Source organism: Excalfactoria chinensis, chromosome 12 (assembly GCF_039878825.1).
Source record: "Excalfactoria chinensis isolate bCotChi1 chromosome 12, bCotChi1.hap2, whole genome shotgun sequence".
Taxonomy (NCBI): domain Eukaryota; kingdom Metazoa; phylum Chordata; class Aves; order Galliformes; family Phasianidae; genus Excalfactoria; species Excalfactoria chinensis.
This window is the reverse complement of record NC_092836.1, coordinates 11,200,859-11,225,287: the sequence shown is the minus strand read 5'-3', so window position 1 is coordinate 11,225,287 and position 24,429 is coordinate 11,200,859. Positions and strand designations below refer to the sequence as shown.

Genomic DNA, 24,429 nt, shown 5'->3' with positions numbered 1-24,429 from the left:
CTCTGGATTATTTGAGTAGAAAATGACCAGATATCACATAGAAGTGCAAAATAAACAGTTGTAGAAATGTGTGCTTTAAAGAAAATGTTCTTTTATCAGATGAACTGCAGGGTGCACAATCAGAGACTGAGGCTAAGCAAGAAATTCAGCAACTGCACAAGGAGCTGATTGAAGCCCAAGAGCTAGCTAGGACAAGTAAACAAAAATGCTTTGAACTTCAAGGTGAGACCCAGATCAACTTGGTTATATAGGGTATCCTTTAAAACTGTATTTATCAGGTAGTCTTAGAAGGCTGTCTGGTTTTGAGGACAATTAGATTTGGGTCCTAGCAGTCCCATGTCCTGCACAGAAAGTTTGTTTTGTTTTCTTTTAATGTATAATCAGTCAAATTGAACCCCTGATGTTTTCACTCAAGAATGACCAACTTCTTTTCATAGTATTGAATACATATGTGAGCTCCACAGATTTCACCCTTATCAAATGCATTCTAGAATTATTGATTCATCCATGTTCCAGTCAGATGTAGTTTATGTTTCATGTAGTTTCATGCAGTCACTGATCATCCTTTTAAATGTGGAGCAGTATCTTTGTCATCAACAAAACTGGTTGTTTTTAAGAGAAGCAGTGTACTCTAGTTTAATCACGTATCGTTCAGTGTTCTAAGAGATATTTACAGCTTTTTTTTTCTTCCCACCCCTATGCCAGTTGTTGTTTAGCACACGTAGTTTTTAGATCAGTTGATTATATTAGTTTCAAGTGAATTGCAATACTACATGATAATGGAATAATATCTCTAATTTGGTCTTTTTGTTAAACTACTTACACAGTAACTAGCTTTAACTTACTGGAATAATCTGATTGTTCTTAATCTTCTTAGTTAAGAGGAAGTCATGACTAAAACTAATTACAAAACTGAAATACTTTTTACTAACAAAGTTTTGGGCACATTCACTTTCATTTATAGCACTATTGGAGGAAGAGAGAAGAGCTTATAGAGTGCAAGTTGAAGAATCTAACAAGCAAATAAATGTTCTGCAAGGTAAGAAATAACTTTGTCATTCCACTTTCTTAGGACAGCTTTATAGCTTTAGCTGTTTTCATGTTATTATAAGGACAATTAAGGAAAATGTGAAGTGAATGTGTGTTTTAAATCTTATTTGTTGTTTTTTTTTACAATATCTCTGATTTATATTTTGAAATATTACCTGTCAATTTCTGTTTGTAATTATAGCTTAGAAAATGTAAAAGATGTTATCTGTAACATATTCCCCTCTTCCCTCTCTCTTCAGTCTTTGTCAGCTTTGAATGATCCAGGGATTCTTACTATGACTGTTTTACCTTCTCCCTAAACATTCAGAGGGCTTATCCTTTTGTTCTTCTCAATCTCTTCACTTTATTGGTAGAATCCTCTTGAGTCATTTTTAATCCCTCCAAGTCTGCATTTAACCTTAGTATGCTCTAAAATTTCTTCAGCAGGGTCAGTGTGCTCTATGAAAAACAGTATGGCCACAATCATGCTTCTTTCAGCCCAAAATAATTATAGCAGAATCAAATCCAGTGATTTACGTAACTCTTATTCATGACACAAAAGCTATTATTTCCAAGCTACTGAAGCTCTGTATTGACAAAAAGAGTGGAACTAACCAAGTCTGTCTTGACGTGGTTTTGTTGAGTACCTCAGCTTCTCCTACATCCTTGTGTTGCCTGCTGTTTTAAAAGAATTGTGACAGCTCAAGCTCATTGGTCAACAGGCCAATCCTGCCTTTAATCAGTAAGGGTTACACTAGGACTCTTCCTTAGAGCAAACATTAGTGCGAGCGCCGACTGTGAATTCAGCTGTTGATTGTTAAATGTGTAGAACCTTCATACCTCATTCGGCTTGAACAGAATGATGGTTAGGAGACATGAAAAAACAGGTAGATTTATTAACATCTATGTTTTTTTTTCCCCACTGGAAATAAAAATGGTTTGCTAAAGATATTTTAATGTATAGTAGTTTGTTGTGGGATGTGATACTTGATGTATACCAGGTACGTTCACTGAGAAGCTTGTGTGATTGCATTGTTTTATAGGGATGTCAGCAAAACATATTTAGGTCTTCTGTTATTGCTTCTCTAAGGAAGAGGAGCTTACATCCCTCCCAAAGCCAGAGAAGTTATTGATTTTGAATTTCGTCCTACTAATAATGAAAATCTTGGAAGAAAAGAATGCTGTAGCAGAAGTTAAAAATTACAGTCTGATGGGCAGCTGTGTGCAGAGCAAACAAATAGACAGTTATCTCTTTAAAAAAATGCTCTTAAAAAGGAAAAAAAGGCAGCAGAAGCTTGCCAGAGCCACGCTTAACTGCAGTGTGGCTTCGGCTCTTGGGTGCTTTCCAAGTAAGTCTTGCAAATGTTTTTTGCTCATCTCTCTCCATTGCAGTTTAAGGCATTCTGATGTTAGTCATGGGTTTGCTGCTTCCCAAACTCTCAGGGTGTGGCATATCTCACAACTTGGGAAAGGTTGCCGTGATGTCATTGTTCTCTCTTGGCAGCCTGTCTGAACTGTACTGGAGGAAAAAACCTGGACAGCCTCATGCAGTAACGTTTCTTCAAGTATTTTCATGGAATCAGTATTTTAGGTCAGACGGTGCTGCATGGCTTCTGTGTTTGTCATACAGAAGTGGGGGTGCCATAGAAACTACTGAAATCCTGTCTCTACATGAGAAACTCTTTAGATGAGCAGATAGATAAAGCAAGGAAGTTCTTGTATCTCAAGTAACTCACTATAACTTTAAAAAACAAAAAAAAAGTTCAACATTCAGTTCAGATGAGGTAATGGTTTACATAATTAAGAGGCGTAATGGAAGCTTTATTTCTAATCACCCTTCCAACTTACAGCCGATGTTTCAGAGGCCATTCCAGTATTCTTCCTGCGTAAGGTACTTTTACAACTCTTCAAACTCTGGAAACACAGTTGTATATTTTTGTGCGTTCATTCATACCATGCTTGTTTTCATGCCCAAGAATTTCAAGGCAAAGCTGTTCATAAATAAGACAGAAAGAAGAGAATGAAAGCTGAGTTGAAACAAAATATAATTACTGAGGAGTGGGAACTTAGTTGAGCTTGATAAAGAAAATAATATAATGAAGATAATGGGTTGAAAACTCACTCCTTTGCTTATTGATGGATCCTGTTAAGTTAGCAAGTCTAGATCGTTGGTGTTTTAGAAGCGTATTGTTTCCTAGCATGATGATTTGGGATGTTCAAAGCTTCTAATGTAACAATGTGTGGCAAGGCAAAGATTAATGTTCTCCTCTGCTGCTGTCAGATTGTTCTCATCTACTATTTTGATTACTTTTCTATTAGAATAATCGTTTGGAAACAATTTCTGTACTAATGGGATGGTAATAAGCCTCATATTGCTCACATATGCAAAAACGCATCATGCTGCTGTCTGTTACAGAACAAATGTACTGCTTCATCTTAGACAAGATTGCTGTGAAATCCTACTTAGTATAGTCTGTAATAGACCTCATGTATTGCAATACGTAATAGCTATCATGTTTTTTTTTCCATGCTGTGTTTTCCTTTCAGATTACAGAACCGTGTTATTCAGAGATTCTTTAGTTAATCCAGTGAGATAAGGCTTGATAAAGCCTTGTTGGAGCCTGTTGAGAGGAGGGGGGAAAAGTTACCTTTTCTTTACTGTACATCAACTAGCATCAAAGTTTCTAGATTATACCTGTATAAGAATTGTACCTCCATCACCATACGTGAAAGAACTGAAGGGCATCAAGCATCACATATAGCTGTTGTGAAAGTCTCTCTTGAGCAGTTTTTACACTGTCTCATTGTTCAGCACAACTCATTTACACTCTGGCATCTTCTATAATGGATTGAGAGAACAAAAATAAGTAGTAGAAATCTGTGAAGGTTACTCAGCCTTGGTTATCTCTCCTGTGTTTTCTGCCATCCCTGTTTGCCCTTTGCTTCAGAAAAAGTAACATGCAGCTATAAGGTTACAATTGTTGCCTTCTGCAGTATTTTGTATTAGGGGAGCCAAGAAATTGGATCTTTTTTTTTCAGAGCAGTTCTTAATTAATTTTGGTGATCACTTTTTCCAATGATTGAAAATCATTGAAATACATGCAAATGTTGATTGCTCTACTTCAAAAAATAAATAAATAAACAGAAAACACTTGGGAAATTACACTTTCTGCTTCCTTCAGCCAGACTTTAACTATTTTCTTCTTCTTACTGTCATACTTTCCATTTAAGTGTTTGCACAGGATTCTATTTGCATGCATATTTATGAAAAATAGTCATGCTCAGAGGAGACTTATTTAGTAACCAAACTTTAATGGGAGTAATTTAAAAGGTTTGCTTCATGCAGTTGAGAAATGCCGAATAACCTAGCACTTATGTGACTGCTGCATGTTTACGGCCAGTCATGAGCAACAAAAGACTACTCAAGGTCCAGTATATTAGGTGCAGCTGTCACTTCCTGTCCAAAATTCATCTTGACTTTTGCACAATGCTTTTTGCAAAGAAGTCACTTTGATTCCTTTACTACAGGTTTGGGGAATGAAGTAGAAGCTCTCTGCCTCACATGTTTAAGGACATCACAAATTAACTTCAACTGCTGAACAGGCAGATGTTTCCAATGTAGCTTTGCCGATCTGTTTGGCTTGTCACAGAAGCTTTCTTTCATTCCGTCTTGTCCCCTAATCCCCAGCATCTTTTTCTATAATCCTTGTTTTGCTTACAACCAAGTTGGATCTAAATCTTGGTTTCAGGTTTCAGGAGAGTTGCTTTTATGTTACACAGGAGAACTCTGTCTAAGAAAGCTTTGTCTGACCCTAATTCTTGTTTCTTTTAACTCTCTGTCGTGTATGACCCCATGTCTTTTTTAAAGGAAAATCATTTGACGAGGTTAACATACTTTTAATTGCATTAGGCTTCTTTAGTCCTATTAAATAACAACAAGTTGAGATTTTTTTAATTATCCAAGTTTTTTTATGTAAATGCAGTTTATAAAGTCTTAACAATGTGTGCTTTCCAGCTCAGTTGCAGAGGTTACAGGAAGATATTGAGAATCTTCGTGAGGAGAAGGAGAGTGAAATTTCTAGCACTCGAAATGAACTTGTCAGTGCTCAAAATGAAATTCTGTCACTTCAACAAGTAGCAGAAAAGGCAGCATCGGAACGAGATACAGATATTTCTGCTTTGCAAGAAGAACTACAAACCGTGCGAGCGGAACTGGAGCGGTGGCGGAAAGATGCCTCAGATTATGAAAAAGAAATTGTCAGTCTGCAAGCCAGTTTTCAGCTTAGATGTCAGCAATGTGAGGAGCAGCATAAGGAGGAGGCTACTCGTTTGAAAGGTACTTGCTTAATAGGGTGTCACAGACCAGCACTAACAGCATCATCCTTCTCATAGATTAGATACGCTTCTGATGTCAAAAGTAGGCTAAATATAGTGCCACTGGGAAAACTTGTGTTGTTAGAGGGACTGTTACAGCCACAGGTTTCCAAAAGAACTTGCATAAAATCATAAAATACTTATAAGGAAATATATATAATTTAAGCATGCAAATGAACAGCTTCTCAACTTTTTTATAGCCAAGGTTCACTTGATATAGCGTTGCGTGGCTCAACAAAATTGTTAATGCAGTCTCCTTCTATGTTACAGTCATTCATTTGCTCTTCACTTTACACATAGTGCACCCACTAGGGCTGGTTGGGAGCCACCGTTCCAGGCCTACAGCCTCAGGTCTTGGACGATCTGCTAAGGGAGCTGAAGAGCTGAAACACTGTATGCACTGCCAGGAAGCTGGCATGTGTAAAATGCATTTTGAATTCTGGAATAGTCAATCTTTGTGAAGTTGTCAGAGAAACTTTTTACAATTGAGTTTATAAAATTGATAATTGGTAAAAATCTGTTTTGCCATGGATTGATTTTATTTCAAAGGTCTCATCTTAAGCCTTTATCTATTGTTGTAAATATTCTGTTCCATGTAGCAGAGAGATGATATCTCATTATTGTTCATTACTTTCAATTTGTTTCCTATTTTCTGCCAAGAAATGAACTTCTTCAAATATGCTTTTCTATCACTGCTTCTAACGTACTGGAGTAGACCCATAAGTGAGACAGTTTTCTACTGCTTTGTACCTTAAAGAAGCTCACATTTAGAAGAGCACCAGCTTGCGTGATGGCACGCAAACTCTTCCTAACAACAAGAGATACAGTTGTATGTTTCATAGATCCTTGTGATAGAATTCGTGTAACATGGTTATAATTGTTTGAGATTTACAGCTAAGAGCAGCTTTTCCAACATTTACTAGTGGGTGCTGCCTGAAGCATTTGTGAAATTACTGTATTTGGATTGAATATTATTAATTGCAGGTGAACTTGAAAAGTTGAAGGCAGAGTGGAGTGCTCTGGAAGCTGAATGTGTTACGCTAAGGAAGGAAAATACTTCACTTGCATCTTGCATTCAGCGGCAAGAGAAGGAGCTTTCTAGGTAAGGGAACAATGGGCTTGAGTAGGAAAGTATCATAGAAACTGAAGATGATGATTATTCTTTTTTCTTCCCAAAGTGGTTCTTAAATGTCTGATGCTGTTTGTGGTAAATGCATTGAAAGTTCACAAGCATCACAGTTTTTGGCAGAACATGCTTTCATATCAATTAGTTATACCAAGCTTTTTTTTTTTCTCCTGCAAATGCTTCTAAATTACCGTTCAGGTATTTTAGAAGGTATCCTGATTTATTTTGCTCTTATCTTATGCCACTGAAATAAGCAAAGAAGCATGCGTGCAAGTAGCTGAATTGCTTCTAACAACCTTGGACAGGCTTCTGCCTTTAAATTACAAGTTTGTTTCAGAATAACTAATCATCAATAATAAAGCAAATAAGAAACTGAAGGCATAAGAATGAAAGTATCTATAGTCTATTCAAACGTGCAAAAATAGGAGCACATGTATTTACAAGTCTGTGGCCTATCTTTTATATCAGTACTTTGCATAGGAAATCAGTGTTGATCTTTTGGTTCTGTGATTGCTCCAAGGTGATTTCTCCATATTAAGTAAAAATAATGTGAAGCTCAGAGAATGAAAACTGGTTTAAAATAAATCATTTCTGTTTAAATTTGGAGAAGAACCTATTGAATTTTGTTTTCCAGCTCTCAGAAGCAGAGTTTAGCTCTAACCAGCAATATAAGTGTTCTTGAAATGTCTCGAAAAGAGCTTGAAGATCAGATGGGATCCTTGAGAGAAAAACATCAACAGGACGCAGCTAGTCTAAAAAGCCAGCTCAGTGAAGCTGAGAGTCAAGCAAAGGATGTTCAGAAAGAGGTAACATGGAACGTTTCTGTTTTGAGTGAATCCAATGCCCTGCGACTTTCCTTTCATTTCAACATAAAACAAGTAAAAACTACAAAATTTTCAGTAGTTAAATTTTTTCTTCCTTTAATTGCAAGTACATTTGTGTTAGCCAATGATTTGTGAATTGGGAGTCAAATCTGGAAAGAAGAATTAAAATAAAACAGCTTGTGTATACATTCTGGGAACTGTTCAGTCAGGTGAACCCTTATTCAAAATGTTTCTGATATCACTGTATTAAGTCTTGTTAGGCATTATGAGTCAAAATGGATTTTTTTGGTGTCAATATGATCTTTCTATTTAGATTTACATGTGATTTCACAGCAGACCTACACATTCTTTCAAGGTCTGTTTGTCCTTTCTTTGGAATGGACCATCAGCCTTTTACAGATGGTTAACAAGTGCACAAGGAAAAGCTAGCATTTGGAGCCTGAGTTCTGAAAATCATGTCTGGAAGAAGGCTGTTGTCTCTATCAATTACTTGTTTATTTTTAGGGGCAGCTTGAGTGAAGTTTCCGCCAGTCACTGCTATTAGTTTGTTTCGCAATCTTGTTCTTTGTTTTGTCATGAAGTCATCCCTGTCGCATTCCTTACCATTTTTGGAATTTGAAAGGAGCAGTCTTGCTAATCTTTGTGTTTGTAGTCAGATGAGTCTGTAAAGATGCTTATCCTTTTAAGTTATGGTAAATGCCAGTACTGAAGGCCATTGGTTTTGTGCTTTCTAATCCCTGTTAATGACAAATACAAATAAACTTGTTTTCAATAGATAAAATTGAGCATAGAGTAAGGCTTTTCTACCTTGCTTTTATAAAGAGAGAGTGCATTAATCCAAGACAAGTTACACTAGGCAGTGTAGACAGAAAGGAAACTGCACTGAGCAAATGTGAGCATGTTTTTTGGGTGTTCAGAGGTCTGTAGCCTTCTTTCTCTTTGCATTTAGTATGAAAGAACACAGACAGTGCTCTCAGAACTGAAGGCAAAGTATGAGAAGGCTGAACAAGAAAAGCAGTCAATCACAGAAGAGCTTAAACAGTGTAAAGAAAACTTGAAGCTGCTACAAGAAAAAGGAAACAACGTAAGTCTCAACAAAATATTTGGGGAAGTCTGGTTATGGCACTGACAGTGTTCTTGATTAAGAGAACATCTCAGTATTGAGTAGAACAGGCTGGACTTAAAAAGGAGCTGTGTACCATATTGCATGCAAAATTCCTTTCTGGTACTACCTATTGAATGTGTAGGTCGTTACATGGGTACAAATATATATGCAAATTAGATTAACAGTTGCATGGTGGTTTTTAAAACAGCCTTACTATTGTCTAGGGAAAAAAAATCAAACTTAACTACTCATTAAGTACTAGGCAAAACCTCCCAGTTTCAGGGACTGACACGTGGGTGAAAGCTGAGAAACCTGGATCCAAATGGGTGAAGCAACTTTCTTCAAGGTGCCTTTAGTTTATTAGTGATTATTTCAACGTGTGTTCCCTCCTCAGTCTTGCTTACGCTTCTTAACATTGATTATCCCTGGTCAGCTCATGCTTTACACACACAACTGAACCATCCTTTCTGTCCACTCATGGAAGTAATTCTTTTCTGTCACAGTTGGAAAGGTTGTGTTGTTAGTATTGAGTTTACAGCTAGAGACAGCATTTTTTGGTATATTTTTTTTAATACTGAAATTTCTGAAATCTTTCAAAAGTTAAGAGTGTGACAGATGTTATAAAGTAATTACAGCCTTTTTACTACTGGGATGGCTGGTTTATTGTCTTCCTATGCTGCTGCTATGAACCCCCTCCCCCCCCCCCCCCCCCCAGTGGACAGCACAGAATGAAAGGTTTACAAGTACCATTCTCTGAAGTTATCTGTGTCCTAGGGGCAGAGAATAAATACTTACACCATAGCACACTTACTGAAAACAAACCTCTGACACAGTAGAGTTAACAAAGATGTGAAGAACTCAAAGCCATTCTCAGTTATGTTGGCTGTATTTTCATGAATAGAATGTTAATATTCTCTTGGAACCTACTTCTGCTTAGAATTTTCTGTAATGTCTAAATAATGTTGAATTACTGAAATAGGCAGAAGTACAAAAAAAAACCAAAACACTTTCTGATAGAAGAGATACTAAAGTAACTGCAGATGTGAGATTTTTCTGCTCTGTTAAAACATTAATCTCAGTGTTAAGTTGATTCATGAAAAAGGGGAGGAAGTTGAGGAAAGAAAAACACTGTGAAGGGAATTGGAGAAGCAGATGAAAGCTTGCAAGGTAAGGGAATTTTTAGGAAGAATTTGAGGTGATTGTCAAAATGAAATAAGGAACGACAGCAGTTGCCAAAACATATTTAAAGAAGAGGTACAAGAGTTGAAGCCTGGAGGTTAGGCTGTGATGAAGAGCATCCAACCATATAAGGACTTGAAGGACGAGCTTGCTATTCAAGCAAGCATTACTCACAATCAGTAATGTAAAATATGTCTGTTTTGTGGAATATTTGAAACATCATGAATACTGGGCTGACTTCCAAGGTCAAATTTTTAAAGTTCTGTTATCCCCTATTTGCTGGAAACCTTATCTGTTACTTTATTTGTGAGGACAGTGTCCTCGAGAAGGCAGCTTCCCTCTGTGGGATTTATTCGTTTTTGTGGCCAGTCTGTCTCTGAGTTTGCATATCTACGTATTCTAATACCGAACGCATGGTTTTGATGAAGCATCTAATTACGTCCATTCCTCTGCAATAGGGAGATGTAAAAAAATGTCTTTTAATAAGTTCATGAGGGGTAAAATTTAATCATTTGAAGGAAACTCCATCAGCTTATCTGGTGAACTGATAAATACTAGAAGAGAGAAGGCTTCCCCGTTTCTTTTATAGCACCATTTAAATATTAAGTTTTTCTTACGCTTTCCCTTTCAGAAAGATAAAGCCTATTACTCCAAAAAAAACCCCAAAAACCAACCAAACTAAAAAGAACTGCAGTTTTGTGCTCTGAACTGCTTAGCAGTGTGGTGTATTGCTTGTGCTTGCATGTTTGTAGTCACTGATTATTTCCTGATGCGCTTTACATGACGGATTTGTTTATGTGAACAGTTTGAGAACATGAGCTGCTGTCACGGAGTTGACTGAAGCTTTTGGTGCTTTATTGAACACTGCTGTGATTATTTCTGCCCTTGTGCTTTCTTTGGGAAGATGGCACTGATTTGTGGCAACAATGACAAAATATATATATATATAAAGTGCTGCATGGAAATTAATAGTTGCACGTGATTTGTCAGTCTAATATTTACGTTGATTACAACAAATCTCAATTACTGTAATGGCAAGAATTGAATGGCAAATATTAGAATACCTTCTAAGAGAATTCTGTGTTCTTAACCACGTTGGAAGTTCTATGATTGACTTCCTCAAATTCAAAACAGAATGAGACTTTATTTATGGATTCCAATATTTTAGGAAGTCTCCAAACATGAATTTATTTGGCTGAACAAAATCAAGGTGAGTTCAGCACAGAGAAGCTCTTAGGAAAATATTAAGTATGATTTGAACTTAACCTCTGTGTGTCGGTGTATGTGCACAAAACATACAGGCTAAGATACAGAGAAAGCAGATGTCTTCCTGGGACAGCTTAAAAAGGAATTAGGTCCATTTTTGCTTGTAGTGTATTGTTTTGAGGATAGAGGCTTTCTCTCCAGATTGTGAAGCAAAGTAGTTTCCAGTTAATTGAAAATAACCGAGAAAATATGCAGATTCTTGTGATGAGGCCATGAGCTAAACGAACCCCTTCAGTCTTGCTTGCTGGTAGTTTGGTCCAGCTGCATCATTGGATCAATCTTCAGAACTGCATTTGCTCACAAGTCTGATGCGCTACCAGAGATGCTGATCTTTGTGGTATCTCTAACAGAAATCTACTTCTCTGCTTTATAGTAACTTAGTGCTGATTGTACATTGTGTTATAACCTCACAAATGTCTGAACTACTGGGTTTGCCTGTGGACATAGTTGTTATTGATTCATTAATGGAGGAAAGAGATTGTTTTTCTTGGAGGCTGATGATGGAAAATAGGAAAGGCGGAATGAAGAAGCAGCTGAAAAATTCAATCTCTGGTATGAGTCTTTCTGCCTTACGAAATCCAGTTGGGATTTCCAATTACTTGCACAGAAAAACTAAAAACAAATAGATATAAAATACAAGCAAATAATTCGTACTGGTTTTAAGTACTAAATTCCAAGTTGAGATGAAGTTTCTTAGAGTATTTTCTCCTCACTTCCCTTTATTTTTGAACATTCCTGTTCATTTGAGTAGAATGGTGTACTAACTTTGTATACCAGATTAGATAATGCTGTATTATTAGATGTCTTTAATACATTTCAATTAAAACAAAACTCACTGACTTATTTTCCCCTCTCAATCATCTTTACCTGATTGATTTATAGCACAAAGTGATTTTTAATATCCCTTCCCTTCTTTAGCCTTCCATATTACAACCCGTCCCAGCCGTATTCATCGGCCTAATCCTGGCTTTCCTGTATTGGTGTTACGGCCCATTGTGGTAGCGAAAGGTACAAGCACTACTGTTCAGTCGATGTATGTTTGTCCCTCTCACCTGTTTGTGCCATTTCTGTATAAAATAGTGCATGGTGAAATGCTCACAGGTATTTCTTTACCTGAAGCAAACCCTTCATTTAATACGCCATTCTGTTGATACTGACGAGCTGAACGATCAACTAATCATTTAACATCTGTCTGATTCCTTTAATTCTAACAATCAATTTCATTCTAACTGGTTCTGAACGTGCCTCTTCTAACTTGGTCTCAGTTTGTCTTCAGCAAATGGGCTACCTTTTGCACAATGCTGCGATGCTAGGGCCTGTAAGAAAGCTTATTTGCTTAATTAACTATGAAAAATGAAGAGTTTGCCTCTAAATAACAATAAAAGTCAAGCTTTGGTTCTTATTTACGGACTAAGAAATTCCTCTCTGGCTGTAAACACTTTCATTTTTCTCACTTGCTGTGAAGAAGATGGAAAAAAGACGAGAAATAGGTGGTTGGTTTGTATTCTGACCTCTCAGCTTGCATCTTTTCTACCGTCTCCCAGTGTGTTCTTCTCTTACTGTCATCATAAAATGTCGTGACAACCTGCTAGAAATGATGTTGTTAGGGTCTGTTATGAACTGATATCTTAGATCTGGATTTAATCCTTCAAAAGCCAAGTTAAAGATGTCAGTACTGCATAAACCTGCCTGGCAATTACTTCGCTCAAGTGCTGTTTTAAACATCTTAAGCCCTCACAAACTGAACAGCCAATTTCTTTGAGGTGTGTATGGTAACAAAGCTGGATATATGGAACTGCCAAAGATGTCTCCTCAGTCATGAAGAGTTCTGTTCTTCCCTTTGTTCGCTCCAGGTCAGGGTTAGCCTGCAGTAGGGCTCGTGGGTAACGTTGTAGTGATGCCTATCAACAGGTACTCAGGACTTTGAGGAACCACGGGGTAAAGTGATTAGCATGAATCAGAGCAAATATGATATTGATTTTTTTTTTCTCTCCACACAGAGACAATGGCCTTGGATGCCTGTGATGGCAGCTTTGGTTGCTGTGACAGCCGTGGTGCTGTACCCAGGCCTAACCAGAGCTTCTCCATGAGAACTGTTGTTGAATCCATACACCGTCCTCCCTTTAGAAGCTGGCAACATTCATATACTGAGGGAAAACAGATTAATTCTCTTCCTTTTTTTTTCTTTTCTTTTTTTTTTTTTTTTCTTTTTTTTTACCTCTCAATACAGCACAGCTCTGCGTGAGAACAGCAGTAGGGTCATTTGCTTTAAACTGTATAAAATGTATCTGTCTATAAAGAGGGAATAAAATTGTGATTCATCATACTGTGAGCAATATTTTTGCTTACAATTTCATGCAAGTTTTAAATTAGTTTGTTGGGATTCTGAATACTACAACGGTGGCCTAAAGTAGACTTCTTTGTACCAAATCATTTATAATGGCTAGGCTTGTGGGCACGTACTTTAGAATCTGATTGCCAGATGTAAAAGGAAAAACACGCTTTGGATTTGGACACCCAAGCCAAGTAACCTCACAGAAGCTTGGCAGACGGACGCAGTGCGCTCAGTGCCTTGCAGGATGATGTTCTTTAAGACTAGCACGCCATTTTACTTGCTGTTAGTCACTGAGCTGTTGGGAACAAGACTTAAGAAAACTTCTTACCACGCCTTTTGAAGGAAACATATTTTTCTTTGATAAGGATTCTTTTATTAATGGTTTTTTTTTTTTGGGTGGGGGGGAAAGCCACAATTCATGTCCAGCCTTAAAAGAGATAGATATTGATGGTGAGACCAGCCTAGAGTATTCAGTGTGCGCGTGTGCGAGTGTAAGCATGTGTGTGTTCTTGAGTGAACTGAGGCATTTCTGGGAGCAAATACTTGGTCATTTGATGGACATAGTGCAGTGATTCAACTTACATTAACTTTACTTTGAATGTAATTTATTAAATTTCATATATTTAAAGAGGTGCGTTCTTTAAAAGTATGAATACTTTTTCACATATCACATTGTATCAATTTTATTTTTTCAGTCATTTGATACTTTCTGACTGAGCTGGGGAAGCTCTTTAAATAAGCTTTTATTGATGTAACTTTGTTATGAGAACTGCTACAGTACATTGTGATCAGCTGAAAATATTCTAAGTTGCATAACATGCTACAAAATTGGAATAATCTCTGGTCATGTATGGGTCGGTGGAAGATGGCTTTAATTTGGTAGTAGAACTTTGTGCATCCTCATCACATGGCTGTAAGTATGATGCAATGGTTCCCATTACAAAGTTTATTCTCCTTATCAAAGTACTATTAACTATTGCTATTTGCTGACTTTTGGTGGGAATCACTGTAGATACTGCTGAATTAAACGTAGGCTGTAGTTATTCTGTCCAGCTCAACAGTTCTGTCAAAAAAGACTATTGAAGACTTAAACGATATACTGAAGAACGGTGAAGTAAAATGGCTTTGCTAAGGGAAGCTTCAGAACAGGGAGGTAATCTCAGCAGTTAAATTGGCATTAAACAATTGTATGGCAATCGACAGGTAGTTTTAAATATTTAAATAGAAATTTAGTATATAACGTACCTTGTAAGGTTTTGAGGGTCATTGTCCTTTAATTAAAGGTTCTGTCTTAAGTTACATGGGATTTTCTATGGGGAGGATTATTAGTTATGGCAAAAATAGTCCGTGAGTGACTTGTAGAAAGCATCGTCATTTAGTTCATTCATTTCATCACTTTCAGTTGCAGGAAGCCACCCAACCACAGAACACTCGTATGCCAGTGGTACTCAGTACCTCTTGTATATAGGTTATTGCAAATATTGTTCTGAAATGCTTACCTTCAGAATTACATTTTTTAAAGTAAATAATTGTTTTAAATCTATTTTGTAAAGATATAAAAATACAATAGAATTTCTGGAGTACAGATTAAACTATTTGCACTAACACACGTGATGTGCATGATTTAATAAAATAACTTTACTCTCCCTATGCATGTTTGAGTTGGATCTCATTTGAAAAACAGTAGACTCATGCTAAGTTTCTGTTGTGCTAGATACTGCCGTAATTACTAGGCACGGTGTCTGCAGCATGTTCAGTAATATCAAAAGAATTATTATTTATTTTCCTTTTACATTGTGTTTCACATTCGCACTGGTTTAGGTTCCGGTCTAACTGATCTCTCTCCTCTCTGTGGCTTTTGGAAAGAAAGGGGGGAGGAGAGGGCCGCGAAGAACTTGGGAACATGACTGCTGGGGAGAAAATAATAGTGATTACAGCTGAAAGCTGGATTGTGCCTGAGGCCGAGGTCATGAGCCTGGAGGAGCAGTGGATATGGAAAGCCCTTCTGGGGGAAGGGAGCCTGCTGCTGCCTTCTCAGGTTTTAGTACCCCAGCTCCCTGTTTGTCCCTCCTGCAGCCATTGTTCCTTTTGCAGTTGACCCTCTTCCCTCCTTCCTGCTGGTAGCACGTAGACGTGGTGTGAGGAGGTGGACAGAGGCCAGCAGTGCAGCCTGCTGAGCAGCGGGCCCTGGGGCTGGCGATGGGAAGGGGTGAGCTCCGTGGGACCAACCCTGGGGAGCACACAGCCGCTGGGTGCCCCACACTGAGCTGCACTGCCTGGGACGTGGGATTGAGTTTGTATTAAAGACAAATGCTGCGTTCTGAGAGATCTTTAGTAGTGCATCAGAGAGCTGAAATTTGAGACCCAACGTGGATGTATTAAAGGAGAAAGATTTAATTATGTGCATGTGTGCATATTTATATTGCATACACAGATGCATAATACACATTGCATGGCGTTCATGCTTACGAGTACTCCTGTGTTTCCCTAATGCTGTGCCTTTCCCAGGAGTTATTGACATGTGCATGTTCGAAGTTATCAGGAATCAACTAAAATACACTGTTCACTCTTTTTGGGAATCCCTGGATGATGGCTGGAGAAAGGGAGGTTCCCATTCTCCAGTGCTTTGACACTGAAGTTCTATGGACACTCTATTCACAAACATCTCTTCTCAGCTGTTTTTCCTTGTGTTTATGGTAAATATCTGTGCTCTTCGACATTCAGATGTAGGTTTTCTTTTTAAATTGTGAGGCTGGATGAGCTAAGCCTTGCAGGTACTTCAAGAGCAGCATTTCATAAAGCATTTAAGATGCTCTGAATGTTCTTGTAAAATAAGTGCTCTCAACTTGCACTCAACCTTGAACTTTTAAAAGCTTTTTGTAGTTGGAAAGTCTGAGAATTGTTGGTTACTGGCTGAATTTGGGAGATTTGATGTAATATCTGAATGCTTCTTCTGAAGCCTTGACTGAGGCACTTATTTTTTTTCCCTTTTATTTTCTTTCAATAGAAATTGTACCAACTTTTGGGGACTACTGCAGCAGCAAGCCTCCCACTTATAGCATAAAGAATGCAGTGTAACCTTGCTGTTCCTTGCAGCTGAGCTAACCGTGTTTCCCCAAAACCTTGGCCTGACTTTTCTTCCAGACTCTGGATCTTTTGGTGCTAAATAGAGAATTGTGAACCTGCACAATACATTGCAGAGTTCTCTTACAAAGCAGTCTTACTGAGATTTAGTATCAAATGGCTGAGGCAAAAAGGCATCATCTGTGCGTGCTTTTTTTGGAGCATTTTCTTCAGTTTTGAGGACTTTTAAACAAGTCTTCCAGTGTAGATTACCCACTCACATTTTCAGTGTGCTTTACGTAACATTTGGAATGTCTCCTGCCTTAATCTGTGTGATTCTGCCACTTGCAAGAGTCATTTCTTCAGCTTGAATCTTCTCTGACAAATATGCTGCAGCTGCGTGCTGGGGCTGGCCAGATCCCACTGCAGCCTTTATTCCCTCTGGGTTTTTGTGTACCACAGCACATGTCTTCATTAATACAGTGATAGGATGTAGGAAGGAATTAGAAGCCATATCCCTCCCTCTCCATGTTTCTCTTCTTTATGCCTCTGGATCTGTTTGAAAGGTGATTGTTTCCAGCAAACAACTGCACCAAATTCCTCAATCCAGCTGTTTTACTTCTCCCATTGTGTGTGTGCTTATGGACGCACAGCTCCTTCCTTCCTCCCGTGGCAGGAATGGGGCTGTGGTGTTTCTGCTCTTCCTGCCTTTTTCCTTTGTGCCAAATACAGGTCAGTGAGCAAATGTTTGCCCACAGAGCCAAGATCTTCTGCTTGGAGAGGGCTGCACCCACTGCTGCTTTAAAAAACAGGTGCTGGCATCATTTGGCCTAAAATGTGGGAGCAAATCAGCAGTTGAAGCAAAAGCTGCAGTGGTGGCGGCTCCCTGAGGCTCTGACTTCCATTCAATTGCAGAGGTGGAAGACACACGTGTGTCATTTCTGATCTGGGTATCACAGTCATGAAACTTTACTGGTCGGTTTTAACATCAGAAAAGCGTAATGTCAAATGACAGCACCTATTTTAGAAGGAAGGAAACCTTGATTTAAGAGCTGCAGGAAGAGAACTGTTCTCCCATCTAGGTAAGTTACCGAGCAGTTACTGGATTCTTGTTTCAAGCATAACAATAGCAATTTGCTGTTGGAATTCATCTAGTCTTGGCTGCAGTGCGTCTCTTCTGAAGGATGTCCTGCTACTGCAGGGTTTCATACACTGGGATCAAAGTACCTTCTTAATCCTATTTCATAGGGATGGATTGAGCTGCTCACACTTTTCTTTCATCCCTCTCACTTTTGCTGATCGCTTTTAAGTTTTTCTAATGTTGTGAGCATTCTTTTTCTGGGGTGGATGTCAGAACAGAACGTGCTCCTACAGCCGTGACCTTACTGACACTGCATAAACAAGAGGTTTTGTATCCCGCTCTGATGCTCCTGTTTGGGTCATCCCACACATCCCCGGGACATTTCTGCTATTCATAGACTTCTAGCGTTTGGATTTTAATCTTGTGAGTTAAATCTGCATTCCTCACATTGGTGTGGCCCTGTGGTATCTGACTCGGGAGTATTGCCCAGCAGTAATGGCTGCAGATGGGCAGTACGGGGCAGGAGCCCCATCCCATCACTGCTCACCCCTTCACCCATCTGGGGCTGTTGGCTTTTTTCAGCCCTAAGATTTGAACAGCACTGACTGCTGAAGATTTTCTACATTATTGATCAGAAACTGTTGGATCTTAACCAACCAGAGCCAGATCCCTGCAGCACAAAGGGGAAAACACTCGTAGGATGGTTGCATTGCTTAAGTTTGGTTTTGGGTTTTTTTAGGGCCAGCTGTTTTGTAGTCTGGATTATTAGCGGATCTGGATTATTAGATCATTTAGATTGGACTGTGAGATGACCCTCAGAAGTTGTGCATCAGGAACACCAACACACTTCTCGAGAAGCTGCTTTTTGCCCATTACTGCCACTTCTCTCTCCAAGGCATTTCTAATTCCAAATCAGGTCCAAATTGTTTCAGCCCAATGAGGTGGGCTCAGCATTGTTTCCAGTGCTGGAAGTGAAATGTTTCTGCTGCACAGGTGTGCGTGTGTGTAACTGCTGGTGGAGGCTGTGCTGATGTGTGCTGGGTAGGTGATGGTCACTTGTAACCATGAGAAAGAAGGGTAGCACTGAGATGGAATCACTTGGCTCTTATTTCTTTCCTTGCCCTCAGATGGGGATTCCATCTCTTAGGAGCACCACACACATACCACGGGTGTTGCAATGAGGGCTTTGGTATGGGATGGAGCTGTTTAAATCTTTTGGCGCTGCTTCGTTAAGTTTGTATTCTGTTTGTATTTCTTGTTAGGAGTTTCACTCTGGAAAATACTTTTGGATATGTCATCGGTTTTGATGTGACACAAATACTTGTCTTGAAGGATATAACGGCTCTTATTTAATAATGTTCCAAATATGCAATATGTCTTTTTGGGATGAATAAATGGTTTTAAAAATAAATAAATAGACGAGAATAAATCGACAGCACCTCAGCAAGCTGATCTGCATCGTGCATAGTCTTTCATTCAGACAGACCCCAAAGCTCCGTGCCATGCACTGTCCCAGCAGCGCTGCAGGCCTTGGCCCTGGGGCCACAGGGAAGGAGCAGACCATGTGTGGGCCCCGCACTGTTGGCCTGGCCCTGGGCTGTGCTCTGATGCACCTCAGGGTGACTTGTGTTTCTCTATTGAAAGTGAAGCTGAGTTAACACTTGCCCGTTCTACCAGGTGTGTTAGTGTTGGCACCACCCCCTCACTGTGCTCACATCCAACTGCTTTGCCTCCATAAGCACTCAGCAAGTGGGCGGATGTCAGCAGGTGCCACTTGTTCCCACCTGGAAGAATTGACACCTTTGCAGAAGCTGTTCTGTCAGGCTGCCCTCTGTCACACAGCAACAGCCGGTAATGGGATACTGGTGGGAACACTCAGCCTTTGCTGCCATGCCCCGGAGCCTGTGTGCCAGCACGATCAAACAGGAGCTGTGTGCTGCAACAGCCCCGCATCCCGTCTGTGCAGATTCTCTGTATTACATCTCCTTCCTTTCTGATCCCTTCGGGTTGAAGGGCTCTCGGTCTGTTTAACAGCCTCCGCTGTGGTGCACCTGCAGCACGGTGTCATGTTTATCTGGTCTTAATTACACCCCAGCCAATAAGAAACGATTTACAGTCCCCGTTATTAGGATGTTATGCGCAAGGCTGTGTGTGCTGTGAGTGAGGGTGTTCCCCAGCACACCCCTGCCCCTCTTCGGGAGATCTGATAGATAAACAGCCTTTCTCATCTCAAATTTAGAGAGAGTGGTAAGAACGATTTGCCCCCAAGCTGATGCTTTCCCTGCCAATTCAGAAACAAATGCTGGAATGGTTCCATCAGGATGACTTATTCCGGGATAGCTTTGTGGTGGGGACTGTGCTCCTTTACCGGAGGTGTGCTCTGCCCTGCCGGGGCTGTGCCCTGCTGCCCTCAGCGGGGCGCACATCGCGTGATGGAGCTGCGGTCCGTGCAGGGACGGAGGATGCGGCCGCGGTGCCGGCAGGGATCTCTCAGAACCATCTCAATTCTTCTCGCTTAACAGCGGCGTTAACGCGCTTCATTTAACGTAAATGGGCTGCGGTTGCCGTGAAAAACATTTCACATTGGAGATTACTAAAGCATGGTAAGTCCTCGTGCTAATGAATAAAGATTGGTTACTGGCTGATTAGTTATACTCTGCAATTAGACGGTTAATGTTGCTTCTTGATTTCACCTGCTCCAGGCTCAGGGCTGGATGCTGCTGGCTGTGGTGTTTCGTGGCGAAGCTGCTATGCTGGGTTTTATTTTTGAGAGTTTGAGCACACGTTGGAAACCTTCTGTCCCTTTGTGGCGTGAAAATGTGGAGCTGCAGCTCTGTAACAGGAAGGTTTCAGTCTGCAGGGCAAACTTGCAAGGCTGCTCATCTTGATGAGTAGTGCTGGCGGTGCTGAGCCGTGCCAGCGGCTTCCTCTGATGGGCTGAAAGGGGCCGATGAGTCACGGTGCAGTCACATCCTGTGAATGCTGGTGAGGATCATCGCCACCTCACCCTTCCTTCTGCTGAATAATAAAGCTGAAAGAAGGTGAAGAGAGCACTCTTGGAATGCGAAAAATGGAAGGCAGGACTTCCACTGTCTGTGGCTGTGCAGAGCGTGCACACAGGTTGCTCAGCTGCCCAAAAGTGGCCCAGGCCCAGTGCTGTAGTTACGGAGGTCCTGGCAGCCAGCAGAGCGCTTCTCCCTTGTGGCAGCCGTTCCTTCCCCTCCTCTGTGTCACAGCAGCCCGCAGCCCGCAGTGCCATTGCTGTGTCTGTGTTACACTCGTGCAGCTGGTGCTGCAGGCTGGGGTGACGTATGTGCCGGTGGGTCGGAGAAGTGGGGTCTGAGGTTGGTTCAGTAAACGCAGTGATGTCTGCTCCGGTCTGTCCAAGCACGCAGGGTGGGATATCTGAACCTCAGCAGTGAGCAGCGATCGTGCTCTGAAAAGCACGGCTTTACCTCAACATCCTGCAGTTGGGTTTTGGGCTTCTGGCAGAGCCCAAGCTGTGTGCTACATGTATGAACACAACTGCTGGCCCACAGGGATGTGTCTGGGCACCAAGGCTGTGTATTGACGTGGCTGTTTGATGTGGGTGTGCAGCATAGCAGCAGCAGCAGCTTGGTTCAGCAGAGCATTGCATGAAACACCTGGGCAGTCGGTCAGAATGAAGCTCTGCTTCTCAATACTGTTTTAATGGGACGGGTTCAGGCTTTTTGTCAAGCTTTAATAGTTCCGTATGTCGGAAGGGGGGTGCTGGAGCTGTGCTGATCTTGGCTGAGGCATCTCTTTGTTTGCAGGGGGCAGCTCAGAGAACATCCCTGAGTGTATCAGTTGCCTCAGTAACTTTTACACCAGTATTAAAGCTGGAAAGGATGTTTGTTGTTCCTCTGTTTAGGTGCTGCCCTGCCCATGGTGTGCCAAACTGGCTGTTCAGTGAGGAGCTCTCACTGACGGCTCGGGCTGTCAAACACTGACTTCAAATGTGTTTCATCACACGTTTCATTGTGGAAAATCCTTCCCCTGCAGCTTTCTGGAGAATCCCTGCCAGCTGTTGCTGCTTCTGGTTTTCCTCAAGTGTGTCGGGCTGGTTTTGCTGAACTAAGCTACCTGTCACTGCAGCACATTAAAGCCCTCACATCCGTGGCTGCGTTGTCTCCGACTGTATCGGCCTGGCAGCCCTGTGCTGTTGGTGTGGTGGTTCCAGAGCTGCAGGGCCTGGGAACACAGCTTGGCCTTGGTCACAGCCGGGGCAGCAGGGATTGCTATAGGAGGAAGCTCCAGGTGTCCCGAGAGGAAGGAAATGGGGGAGAAACTGCATTTGGGGAAATTCCCACAGAATGCCTGGGGGAGAGGCGTCGGGAAGGGGAGGGTTTGGCACAGAGCTGGGGGTGCTCCTGGGGTTTGCAGGCCTCAGAGGGGCACTCCTGCCTCCTCAATCCCACCCTGCTGTTCCCATCCCTGGTGGCAGCGCTGGGTGATGCACCACAGCAACCAGCGAAGGGATGCTCCCAAGGGATGGTGGTGAGGGTGCAGTGATCTCCAGGTGGAGACCATCAGGTATTGGTCGCATCCTCTGCACAGCATCGTGTTGGCCGTGCGCAGTGTGAGCCACTCTGCTGCCTCCCCTGCACTGCCTCACCCGTGGGGCTTCGCTTCGGCCATCCCTGCAGTGGCGACAGAGATTGTTTTGAAAACTTGAAAGGCTCTTTGTTCTCGTTGTGTTTTGTCTCGTTCTGTGGCATAGAACCACGTACAGAATGCGTATGGAAAAAATTATCTGCGCTTAAATGGTTTCTTCTCTGTGCACATGGAAAATGCCTTATGGAGACTTCCTGCAGCCCCACAGAGTCAGACAATGCAGTTTACAGCACTGTTGCAATGTAAATCCGATATAGATGAAATGAGCTGGTTTGTTATTTTTACCAGAATCAGATGTCAAGTACTGCGGTCTTAAAGCAAAATGAAACCAACAAACCAAACCACCCCAAAACAAAAGCGCAGAGTGTTGGAGAGGCCGCGGTGTGTGGCCTGAGCACAGCGGTTGTATGGACTGTGCAGCCCCGCTGTGCTGCTAATTGGGCCCTGATTTTTGCCCTCATTAGCCCTTAGGGCTGGGTGCACTGCTCAGGAGGAGCCCCATTGACCCCGCTGTGACTTCAGCCATGACAGCGATCTATCTGTGGGAAGGCACGCTCAGTTCACACCCTGTAAGTCCAAACTATAAGGTAAAAGTAATCCCTCTCTATTCTCTCCTAAACAGAACTGCTCCTGGAAAGCAGAAACAAATCCTAGTAATTGCTCTATGCCCCGGGAGTCCTTAACAGAGCATCTGCAGACATGACAGGACCACGGCTGCTCCGGGATCACTGCAGTGTTCAGCAATGGCAGAGATCAGTTCATGCGTTACTCTTTCAGTGCTGTGTGTGTGCTCGGTGCTGTGGCACTGCAAAGAAGATGACTTTGTTTTCCTGCTGCAAGGAGGGTGAAATCTTAACATCCTGAACGTATGGAAGGAGAGTTTTCTCTGACTGTCCAAACTGGCGTACAATGTAAGCTGGGGGGGAGGGGAGGCTGTGTGCATGCTTGGTGTTAGAGAACAAGCTAGTCGTGCTTCATATAATGGCAATACTTTCCAGTTACAGCTCTCCTACACGGAAGTTTAATCTCCCTCCTATGGACAGAGGGAGAGCAGTGAGAACTACATCACTTTCAACATAGCCAGTTTTCTAGGAACGAGAAAAGTATATGTCAAGTGTGTGTTTCTGGTCACTTTTGCACTATTTTTTCCCTGTGTTTCCGTTTATACCCCACTGAGTTCCTATGCTTCTACCTGGTCAGAAAATTAACATGGTTGCTAAGCTCTAAGAGGGAAGGGGCTGCTTCCTTAGGTCTGATCTGAGCAATATTACCTTCATTAATGAAAATAATGACATCATCATTGCAGCATGGGAATCTTAAACAGTTCTGGGAGAACAAATGTTAAGAAGGACGTCCCCGTGAGGCACGTGATTCATCTCCACATGTGCATGTTGGAGAGATGCTGTGTCCTGAGCCAGATCAGCTCCGGTCATCAACTTGTAATTTATTAGCAAATCCGTTCATTTTTTGTTGTTGTTGTTTTTTCCAACCATGTGTAAATTGGTGCTTGCAGCCTGCTGGGAAGTGCTGAGCAAAGCACAGGCAGCTCTTGTGTCCTTTGCAGCCTTCCTCCAGCAATCTGTTTTTGCACTCCTCCAGAAGCCTTTTGTAAATGATGCCTGAACCATAAAGCTCCGGTAACCGCTGTCTGCCTGCGGTGATTCAGTGTGAGTCACTCGGAGCGGTGCTGCTCGGGGCTCTGATGAGCTGCTGGGGAAGCACTTGGTTTCCTACCGGAGAAAAGTTTGCTGGTGTCCATTAGGAAATATCACTGCGTTCAGGTTCAGTCCCTTCTGCGTAGCTCAGGGTGTAGGAAATGTGCATCCTTTCTGGCCAGAGCTTGAAAAGCAAAATGATACGCTGGCTGTAACTGCTGCCAGGGGTGAACATCTGCTCTACAGCTTGTCATTCGGCTTCTAAAGCTCTCTGGTTCTTCTGTCTGATGGAGAGAGAAAGCCCCGTTTTCTCCTCACCTGGATTTCCTGTGCCAAAAGGAACACGTATCTAGTGGATTGTCACGAGAAATGTAGGCAGTTCTCATTTCCCTGTGCCTGCCTCTGTGCCTGGATTTGGCCTCGAGCATCACCAAACATAGAACAGTTTAAGTAGGAAGAGACCCTTAAAGGCCATCTGGTCCAACTGCCCTGCAGTGAACAGGGACACCTACAGCTCCATCAGGTGCTCAGAGCCCATCCAGCCTGACTTTGAATCAGCAAGCAGCTTCACTTGTACTGCCCCTGGATGGACAGAACATTGTATTGGTGTTGCCACTCCTCTCTGGCTTTGAGCCAGCTCTGTCTCTCTCACTTTTGGGTTGGATCCCTGATTTCTGTCATCTGGTTGTTGCCTTTTCCTTGCTGCCACTTGCAGCGCTGCAGCTGAGTGGGGAAGATGCTGACAGACTGACCCATC

At 41.6% G+C, this 24,429-nt stretch overlaps 1 protein-coding gene across 20 annotated transcripts in view; it reads left to right on the top strand.

Moving 5' to 3' along the window:
- SLMAP (sarcolemma associated protein) overlaps window positions 1-22,864 on the top strand; it is a 78,902-nt gene extending 56,038 nt beyond the window's left edge. For 12 of the 20 annotated variants that reach the window (XM_072347342.1, XM_072347337.1, XM_072347340.1 and 9 more), the window contains 7 exons: window positions 100-222; window positions 965-1,039; window positions 5,045-5,365; window positions 6,388-6,505; window positions 7,164-7,335; window positions 8,303-8,437; window positions 12,904-14,887. In XM_072347342.1, the coding sequence (XP_072203443.1) occupies window positions 100-222; window positions 965-1,039; window positions 5,045-5,365; window positions 6,388-6,505; window positions 7,164-7,335; window positions 8,303-8,437; window positions 12,904-12,993 (1,034 nt within the window). In that variant the 3' untranslated portion in view covers window positions 12,994-14,887. Of the gene's footprint in view, window positions 1-99; window positions 223-964; window positions 1,040-5,044; window positions 5,366-6,387; window positions 6,506-7,163; window positions 7,336-8,302; window positions 8,438-11,821; window positions 11,912-12,903; window positions 14,890-22,639 lie in introns of those variants that run through there. The other 8 variants (XM_072347338.1, XM_072347329.1, XM_072347334.1 and 5 more) reach the window with 3 other exon arrangements.
- Window positions 22,865-24,429: the final 1,565 nt, after the last annotated feature.